We start from the raw sequence: 10,590 nt of genomic DNA on the forward strand, positions 1-10,590 counted from the left end.
TGAAACTCCTGAAGCACAGTTCTTGGCCAATGTCCCTTCGCAAGGCAGTGTGATACTCTATAGTGACTGACATAACAAAGGATAGCCAATTTTACATGTCCACTTACTTTTGGCCATACAGTGTATATATTTCATAGAGAGGCTGATGTGCCCGATAATTTCTACGTAATAAAGAAAAAGGTATTTTATTTGTCAGCTGCCCCTTAGGAACAGAATATAAACTGTTTCTTTATCTGAAAATGTCTGCTTTTGGCCAACAATTTACAACATACCTATATATTAAAAGGTCAGCTTTGGTGAGTACTGTTTCCATATCAAGGATCAAAATAAGTCTCCATTAAAGGAGTTTTCCGAGATAAAGAGCATTGGAATAGGTCATCGATATCAGATTGGTAGGGGTCCATCAATCAGGAGCCACACTAATCAGCTGATTAAAGTGGCCGCACTGCTTTGGGGAACCCTGCGGCCACTTCAGCACATACCAGGCACTGCACCATACATTGTATAGTGGCTCCGTCTGGTATAGTAGTTCAATCACATTCCCTTTATTGAGACTGAGCTCCTCTCAGGCCTTGACCAATGAATGGGAAAAGGGCCGAAACATTCACAAGAGCGTTGGGGCTCCTTCAAACAGCTCTTTGAGGGCGTCTCAAGCAGTAGACCCCCACCAATCTGGTATTGATGACCTATTTTTATGATAGAACATCAATATCTTAGTCCCAGAAAACTTCTCTAAGGTGCCAGATTTTGCCACCCAAAACAAAAGTGCCAGGTATCTATTTTACACTGCAAACCAGCTATGTGACTGGAGGAAACAACATGAAATATATTGTCAAGTGTTTACATTATGTATATTAGCATGAGTTAAAATGCAATATGCAAATTTTTGAAAACTTTTGCTTATTGTCTTCATTATTTTATAAGCCCATGACGTAATGCACCTTGTTCCAAAGTCAGGCATGGGATTGTTTGTACTTGTGATTTCTTAGTTACCTTTACAATTAGTTTCAAATTTGTGACCAAAAAGTGGAAAGTAAATGGGGAAGTTTCAGGTTAAATGTGGGTGGAACGTGGTTGTATACAAACTATATAACTACCTGTCTTCTGCGCTTGTGTACCACATAGAAAACCACTGAGGTACATCATGTCTTTTGTACGCTCTCTAGGTGTTCTGTGCATCTTACTGCTGGGATTCCAGTCCTTGACCAATGCAGCAGGTGAGTGGGGTTTACTTATATAACGTACATTGACCTTAATCATGTATTATAAGCCCAGTATTGCTTGAGAACATGGGACATTATAGAAATATAGCTGTATAGAATAGAAACTTTTCAAGTATGCCTCAAAATCAACTTTTTTTCCCAGTGAATACAATTAGACTAAAATGTGGGGGTTGTCCAACCTTATTAAAAAATAGTTATTTTTTTTCCAGAAAAAAGTAATCCTTGTTCTTGATCTGTTTCTGATATTGCCACTTGGGTCCATTCAATTGCATAAAGGTCAACTGCAATATAGACAAGAGTTGAGCTGTTTCTTAAAACAAAAAATAGATACTTTTTCGAAATCTGGACAACCCCTTTAAGTCACCAATATTGCTAAAAAGATGCCCTGTATCATCCATTCTGCTTGTTTTGTCTCCTTAGTATTTGATTGCTGTTATACATATACAAGGAAGCCGTTACCTCTGCGGGCTGTCAAAGGGTACATGATCCAGAACTCTGCAGAGGTGTGTGACATTGATGCCATCATGTAAGTGACATTCCTAATTATACCTGCCGTAGTAACCTGCCATTTTACAGTTTCTGTGTAGTAATAATCTACATAAAAAGTAGTTACCAATCTTGTTACAGCCTGTATAATACAAAAAAATCAGGCAGCGCTACTCTGATGTAATAATGAGTGGGTATATGTTCGTCGACCACTGACCACTGTCCCATTCCAAGTGTAAGACCAAAATAAAGAAAGTAGAGCACTCTCCCAAAAGTACTGCTTTAAGGGGGTTTATTCAGGTCCTGGAAAAGCAATTCTTTCCAACAATTCACCAAGCAATGTTTCTCATGATGACCCTTCATCAGGTTTCAAAAAAAAAAAAAAAAAGTACAAAGTTAATAATACCATGCAGTAGAATGCGGGCTAAAAGAAAGAAATTTTGGTGTGGATTTGCTGCAAATTTTTGTGGAAAATCCTCAGTAAATCAGCTGTTTGTGAACATTTCCTTAGAAGTCAGCTGATCCACTATATCATAGGGGCTCAGCTAATACATTGGACATAGACTGTTGACTCTTGACTGTCGATTGTTTCCCGACTATTTCCAGCAGAGATGTGAATGCAGCTTCTCATGGCAGATTTTTGCTGCTGAATTTGCCACGGAATCTGTGCCGATTCCGCATCAAATTCGATGACCAATCTGCATCCCATTAATTTCAATGGGAATCCACACCGTAGTCTATACAACGTGGATTTTTTTCCCCCATGAATAACATTGAATCCACATGGGCAAAAAAATAAGTAACATGTCACTTTTGATACAAATTCTGATTTCTGCCATGGTTTTTAGAGGTAGAATCGATGCGGAAAAAAATCTGTTGGACTCTACTATCTCAGCATACTCTTAAGCTTTAACGCCACACGGTAACAATAACAAGTAGTGCCATATCTAATCAACTATTAACCCTTTCCAATCCACTGTCTGACGTCTGAAGACATTCTCATTGAAGGCTGTACAGCTCTGATGTCGGAAGACATCAGGCAGGGTATTCTTACTGTATATTACTGGCCGCTCTGTTGTTGGGGGCCACTCCAGCATGTCACATACCGTAGTGCTGGCTCTAGCCAGCAGATGGCGCCATTGTATAATGTCAGAAAGAGAAAAAACCCCTAGGAAAGCCTGAATCCAAAATTGGATTGCAAAGGGTTAATGCAGATCTAAAAGTTTGAAAAAAGTTTGACATTAGAGGTTACATTTAGCTGTAACTGGTGATATCTTATTTAAAGCACTCCATTCAGAATTTTTTTTTTTTAACGTTGATTACACGATTGATGGAACAGAAATGATGATTAGAGATATTATATTTCATTTTGCAAGCTGGCGAGTGATTAGATTTGATTTTGCAGCGGTAATGATTTAGTTGCAAACAATTCTCACTAATGACTATACACTTTAGATTCACAGTACCAAGCTACAGTAATCAGGTACATGGTTATTTCGAGACAGTCGTGCATTAACCATAGAAATACATGGTCACTAATTGTTTTAGATCAATGTTATTATAGCTTTGACCACTTTAGGTGTGATTCACACCCAATCTTCTTTTGCTTTCTGAATTGTACTAATTTGATCATCTGCTCATGACGATTTGTAGCAGGATCTTAATGATTGTAAATGGCCAATTGAAATAATTACTTGGAAGGCTGAAATAATTCAGACCTTGTATTGTACTAGTCATTTGTATTGGTATGAGCTGAATTACCAGATACAGTCTCTACTGTATAAGGACATAGACATGTAAATGGAGATCTGCCATATTACTGTAATTACCCTAGATTGTCATCTAGATTATTGTTACTATAGTGTATAGTCGATTACGATTGAATACTATTTTTCTGCTCTTACAGATTAATCACAAAGAAGTTTAGAGTTTGTTCAAATCCCAAAGACAAATGGGTCATGAACATCATCGGAAAACTGAAGTAAGCAATAACTTTGTCAATTGTCAGTGGCTTGCATCCCTATCTATTTCAAGGCTTCAAATGGCAACTAAAGGGATTGTCCTGCAAAAGTGACTTTTCCTTTTAGTATAAATATGGAATAACTTGTTGATCAGTGGTAGTCCCACCACTGGAAGCCCCATCAATAGGGGAACTGATGTATATAGGAATGAACGGAGTAATGGTCGTATATGCACGCTGCCACTCCATTCACTTAAATGGGACTACAGGAGACTATCAAGTACAAGTGCTCAGCTATCTATGGCAGTCCCATTGAAATAATTGGACTGGCAGCTCATATGCTTGACCACCACTCTGTTCACGTGGGGACCTGCAAACCCTATTTTCAGGATCACTGATGGTTCCAGAAGTCGCACTCCCATTGATCAGCAAGTTAGCCAATATCTTATGGATCAGGAATAACTTGCTTTCATGGGACAACCCCCTTTAAAGTGTAACGGTGCTTTTCAAAAACTTTTCATATGTCATAGGGACACGTCAAAAGTTTTGATCGCTAGAGACCCCTACCAATTGCTAAAATGAAGCGCTGAAGTAGTCATCCGAGCGCTGCCTCTGCTCACTAGCTGAAGACGGACTCATAGACTTTCTATTAAGCCTGTCTTCAGCTAGCAAGCAGTGACAGCACTGGATGAGGGTATCTATTGCTTCATTTGAGGACTCCGTGGGAGTCTAAACATCGGGACACCCAACAATCAAAATGTTTGACTTCATTGCAAAAGTTTTCAAAAAGCACAGTTACACCCTAAATTACAAGGTGACGAACAGACTTTGTTATACTAGTTCTACAGAGCTGGATTGATGCCATAGGGGGACTTCAGACTGCACAACAAAACTTTTTGTTATAGGGGATGACCCAGACTACATAGCATACTAGTGTTATAGGAATGTGGTCTAGACTGTACAGGCTGTAGCCTTATGAACTAATCAGTCAACTTTAACTAGGAAAGGCGAAAATAAAGCTCAAATATAAATAAACATTTTTAATTTTTCGACTTGCCAGGTATTTATTCAGTTTTAAAGGGAACCTTCAGTACTCAATTACTGATGCAGATATATTTTTGCTTAGCAGGAAAAAGGAGGCAAAAAGTGGACAATCCTCAGAGAACATATCACAAGTTACCGGAATCTGAACATCACACACGGATATTTCTCTTTCCAAAATAAGCTAATTCTGTATTCTCCAGAGACTGCTAAGAGTGCTTTCACACGAGATGGAATAGGCGGATTTTGTCAACTAGTGCGGATTTTGTTGCATTTTTGAACTGCGGAATAAACTCTATGGAAGGTCTTGTAGAATTTATTTTCTTCTTTTCCGCAGACGCTAGTAGCAGAATTACATCTCTTGTATGTTAGAACAATTTTGCAAGACCTCCTTAAATCCGCAGCAAGAGCTTTTCCACTGCAGAATTTAATCTTGCAGAACTAAAAACGTGGGAATTTTAACCCTTTCCAATCCAATTTGTATCCTGGTTTTGCTAGGGGGCTTACTCTTTTCCCCAGCGCTATATGCTGGCTAAAGCCAGTACTGCATGAGGTGACACATTGGATAGGATCTGACTGTAGAGAGGATGGCAATATACAGTAAGAGAACTCTGACGGACGTCTTCCAACATCGGAGCTGTACAGCCTTAAATCATAATGTCTTCAGACATCAGGCAGTGGATTGGAAAGGGTTAACAGGTGTGGAATTCAAGCCACATAGGCATGACATTGTGATGCAAACATGTCCGCGCAGACTAATTCCATCTACTGTGAAAGCACCCTAATGGACCTTTCACAGGGATTGGAATTAGGACACCGGACACAACCAAATCCGCAGCTGACAAATTCCACATCACAGGTCTAACTGCAGATTTCGATGCAACTGCAGGCAGATTTTAAACTATTTTCAATTCCACATCAAAATTCGCCATTAGCCTACTGATTTTGGTCATATGCTCTAATTCCAGCCCGTGTGAAAGGTCGCTTAGTGTTTTTTACTTCATTATATTGCATGATATGAGCACTCTCTAACCAGAAGATATGTAATGTATTTCTTACTGACCTTGTTCATTGCAGCTTCTCAGATGGAATGTATTTATTTAGAGGGGATCTCTGGGAATTTTAACATTTTAGGCCATTCTCCTCCCACAGGACCATCGTTCACATAAGCATAGCTGCTTATGAGTATGAGCTGCTGTGTCTGGTACCGGCCGACCTTGCATTATATGGCACCTTGTGCTCATTTTTTTATGCCCCCCTCCCATAATGCGAAAAAATGATATCAATTGCACTCAGTCTTCCTGTATTCTGCTTGTATAGAAAGCAGCAAGATAGCAGCATACCCTCACCAGAACAGCTCAAGGAATAAATATGGTACCAGAGCCAATCGCATAACATTAAATTTAGCGCTAGGACAAAACGCATAACATAAATACAGCACCAGGACCAAGCTAATGACAAATACAGGACAAACTTATCTCAATACAGATAGTCCCCGACTTGCGAACATTCGACTTACGAATTTCGCTAGATACGAACTATCTGTCCTGCACAGTATGATGTAATGCTATGGCATTACATCATACTGTGCAGGGACCGGACAAGCTTCTATCAAGCCTGATAGAAGCCTGTCCGGTCACATCGCGGTTGCTGGGCAGCCGGGGGCCTTCTGAAAGGCCCTAGGGCTGTCTATGCAGAGCGCTTAGCAAGCCGTGCGCTTGATGGGCACTCTGCATAGGTAGCCCTGGGGCCTTTTAGGAGGTTCCCGGCTGCCTAGCAACCACACAGCGTCCCGCGATCTCATCATGGGACGCTGTACGGGCCCCCTGAACGTCGGGCGCAGGCTGTTTCTTACAGCGGGCACCCGGCGGCAGCAGTTCCGACGAGCCGCGCCGCTCGTCACAACTGTTAACACCTTAAATACCGCTGTCAGAGCGGTATTTAAAGTGTTAACAGTTCCGACAAGCGCCACGGCTCGTCGGAACTGCTGCCGCCGGGTGCCCGCTGTAAGAACAGCCGGCACCCGACGTTGTATGGAGCGGGATCCACCCGCGATCCCCTCCATACAACCATTTGTTCGACTTGCGAACAAAACGGACTTGCGAACGGGCTCCCGGAACGGAACCTGTTCGCAAGTCGGGGACTAACTGTACATACACACAATACCAGAACCAAGCTTTATAACATAAATGCAACAACGGACACAAACGCATCACATAAATACAGTCCCAGAACCAAGCTGGTCTAGCTGGTCGAACCTAGAGAGGACGTCTCCCCCAGCCCGATGCTCCCCTACAAGCTGCTGACTGGCACCCTATGCAGCCGTATGGGTTGCACATAGCTAAGGCAGGCCATGCTTGGTTCTGTCATTCATTCTATTCAAGTGATCCTGGAGGAGGACCTCCATTAATCAAAGCTTGCTGACCTATCCTAACAATAGGCTATTAATGTTTAAGTTCCAGAGAGTTCCTCTAAATACAATAGCTGAATGTGTTCCATCTTTTGTAGAGAATCAAATGCCAGATGTATTTTTCTCTACTTGATCAGTGAAGAGTTGCATTGCATTGTCCTTCTTCTAAGCTTTTTATGTAATTCCTACTGTGACTTCCTATTGCATGGAGGCTCAGTAGTTACATGATGGTCTTGCAGCACTTTAATTATGCATTCAGAGATGGGCAGAGAAACATCTGTGTGAAGATTGCCCTTTTTTCATAAATATGTGATAAATTAGATTGTGTGCACCACCGTGGGCAGGAATCAGTATCAAGGCATTTTTCTGTACTTTGCTGAGTCTGTTGGCAGAGTGTGAATGCAATTGTTTCATACGTGACCTACGCTGAGTGCACACTGCATTAATGATGAGCGATACATCTGCTTCGGATAAGATACTTTTGTTAGCATTCTGTTTCTTAACTTCAAGTTCAAGTACTTTATTTGTAGATTTAGAAAATGTAATAAAAGAATAATGGATCTATGCGTCCCATGGTCTGAAACAGTCTACTCAATCTACACTGAGATTCCCAATTCTCTAGTCACAGGACTCCTACATACAGATGTCGCAGGTGATGGTGCAACAACATGTTTTGGATGGTTAAAGAGAGTTTTGTTTTTTTTTAATCAAAAATATTTTCTACTGAACATGGGATATTATTCCTCGTGAAATTCTCTGCCAGAATGATATATCACAGACTTATATTCCCAATGTAAAAATTAGAGATGGATCCAAGATGGTGGCTTTCAAAATGGCCGTCACGTTGGTGGCATGGGCTATTTTCCCCTTCCTGCACGGCTTGTATGTGATATATATATATATATATATATATATATATATATATATAATACAGGATCCATCAGTCAAAATAGGTGACGGTCATAATACTCTCCTGTAAAAATCAATGAGCATACTGCAGTCCTCTGTGGTCCCTGTGGCTGCTTTATAGTATCTCTCTAACAGCAGCTCAGCCAAAATAACCCATTAGAGAAAAAAGAATATGTATCAATATCTGGTTTAAATTAGTAAAATATAGGCCATTTATTCTCTTTAGGACCAATGTCCACAGGCGGGTTTGCTTTGTGCCCCGTGAGGAAGATCCGCAAGTCAAGCCGCCCATAGGGAAACATGGGCGTCCGCAAATGAAATAAAGCATGCAGATTTGATTTGCGGACGTTTTTGTCCGGAAACCAAATCACAGCATGCTCCATTTCAATTAAATTGCGGACAGGCCATGAATTCCACGGGAAAGCAGGAGTCCAAAAGAAAGAATGTACTTCACATGCGTGCCAGCCAGCTCTTCCACATGCATCTGCAGACAAGGAAATAGAGGACCACGGACAGCACGCAGAAGACCAGGACAGGTAACACAGTGTCCTTGGCCATAGACAGGGTCAAATTCCACTATGGGCTCCCGCATACTGAATCCGATCCGCCCGTGGACATTGGGCCTTAAGGCTATCTTCACACTGGCAATTACTGATCAGTACTTCTCTGTTAGAATAAAAATACAGTAAATACATATGAAAATATTGATGAAATATGATTGTAATGTCACCTGGAACACATCCGTAATACAGATCCATATTACAGACGTGTTTCCATATGCTTGGCCTAACAGGAAGCAAACAACCTAGACCCGTGGTGGCGAACCTTTGGCAAAAGTGCCAAAGGGGGCACGCAGAGCCCTCTCTGTTGGCACGCATGGAGACCGCTGCTCACCACTATAGTGATTATCAACCGGGATGCCGCGGCTTCCCATCCAGTAATCACTCAGCGGCACTGTCAGTTGCGCTGATGCGGGGTGCACACCCTGACAGCAGAGTGCGCACCCGGGATTCTCCTTCCCCATCCTCTCCTTCTTGGAGGAGAGGCGAGGAGGTGTCTGGGCATTCACATTTCTGCCCGCAGCAGCACCACCGAGAAGAGAAGGAGCATCGCTTCAACAACAAGGAGGAGGTAAGTATATGGGTTTTAGGGGGGGGGGGGGGTGCTATTATTACTGGAGCTGATATGGGGGACACTATTAGTAATAGTGTCCCCTATATCGGCCCTAGTAATAATAGTATTAATACTGAGACAATATAGGGGGACACTATTGTCATGGATGGGAGAGGGGAGACCTGACAGATCCCACCTCTATCACCGATTTGTCACAGATTGAATATTCCGAGTGTTCTTGCCACTGCGAACACTGGTCACAGCAGAGCCTTGATTGATCGCTTTAGCAGGATTGCAAGCTTGAAATCTTTAGAATACAGGTGGATGTGTACCCAGCTTTCCTAAGCTTCTGCACACATGCAAAATGAAAGCTCAAATCACCACCCAATCCGGTCTAACGGCTCCAGCACTCTACAATTCCCACACACTTTTATATCACAGGTAAACTGGAACCCAGACTACGAATTATCAACAGAATCTTCAGAGTTCATGGTTCGTTTTAAAATGAACAAGGCTTGACTAATAAATTGCAGATTTATTCTAGAAAAAAGACTAGCAGTGCTAAATATTGATATGTACAAATATATACAGAAAAAGATGTTACAGTGGAGATAAGGTTTACAAGTTTACACAGCAAACAATACTCAAAATAAAATGAAGAAAATAAAATAAAGATACCAGATTTTGGATGTTTAGCCCAAGGTACTGTTTGTGCAGTCACAGAAGCAAATGGGAAAGTCCTTACACTGTGGTGTATCTCCGAAGGTCTGACAACTGGGTCTCTTTGAGCTCCTGGTTTTAAAAGATTCCCCAGAATATATCTCCTCCCACCCCCTCTAAGGTCTTTTAAAAAGGAGTGGAGTGAATGCGTACATCCCTGTGAAAAACCTTAATTTCCCATCTCGGCCATATCTTCACTGGAGATCTTCAGATCGAGAATATATGCCTGGCATGATTTTATGCCCGGTTATGAGAATATATATATGAGAATATATGCCCGGTTATGATTTTATCTATTCAGCAATATCAAACGTGACATGCAAATTATGTCCAGGTATGCGAATACCCCATTTGGGTGTGTTTCGAGGGGCCTGCACCTCAATGTGCTTAGGTGCATTTTATTCAGCTGGCCCGCTCGAAATATAATTCATATCTGGCTAGGACCTTCACACAACCAAAAATTTTTATTAAGAGATTTTTCCTTAATTTGCATTCCTGCTCCACAACAACTGTGGGAATCTGACTCCTAGATGAATGATCTTCCTTAGACTTCATTAACAAGTAAATGATCACACAATGTGTTATGCTCATGCTAATTCTAAACTAAACAGACAGGTGCAAAGGAGAAAGGAACAGCTTATTTACATCACAGCTCTTACCCAAGGCAACGTGAGCTCAGCTGCCTTTCTAAAGGCAAATATTCAACAGGCAGGAGTGAAGAAATGGGT

The 10,590-nt window shown here is 41.5% G+C and overlaps 1 protein-coding gene across 2 annotated transcripts; it reads left to right on the forward strand.

Annotated features, from left to right (window-relative positions):
* The first annotated feature begins 1,124 nt into the window (after positions 1 to 1,124).
* On the forward strand, positions 1,125 to 6,178 carry LOC136622007 (C-C motif chemokine 20-like). Of its 2 annotated transcripts, none has more exons than XM_066597961.1 (4): positions 1,125 to 1,217; positions 1,644 to 1,749; positions 3,616 to 3,690; positions 4,796 to 6,178. In XM_066597961.1, exons 1-4 carry the CDS (start codon positions 1,145 to 1,147, stop codon positions 4,857 to 4,859), a joined length of 318 nt encoding a protein of 105 aa, XP_066454058.1. In that variant the 5' UTR covers positions 1,125 to 1,144; the 3' UTR covers positions 4,860 to 6,178. The 2 variants fall into 2 exon arrangements, with proteins under 2 accessions (XP_066454058.1, XP_066454068.1); XM_066597971.1 differs by having other exon boundaries at positions 4,799 to 6,178.
* The last annotated feature ends 4,412 nt before the right edge of the window (positions 6,179 to 10,590 follow it).

The sequence above is a fragment of the Eleutherodactylus coqui genome, chromosome 1 (genome assembly GCF_035609145.1).
Source record: "Eleutherodactylus coqui strain aEleCoq1 chromosome 1, aEleCoq1.hap1, whole genome shotgun sequence".
Lineage (NCBI taxonomy): Eukaryota > Metazoa > Chordata > Amphibia > Anura > Eleutherodactylidae > Eleutherodactylus > Eleutherodactylus coqui.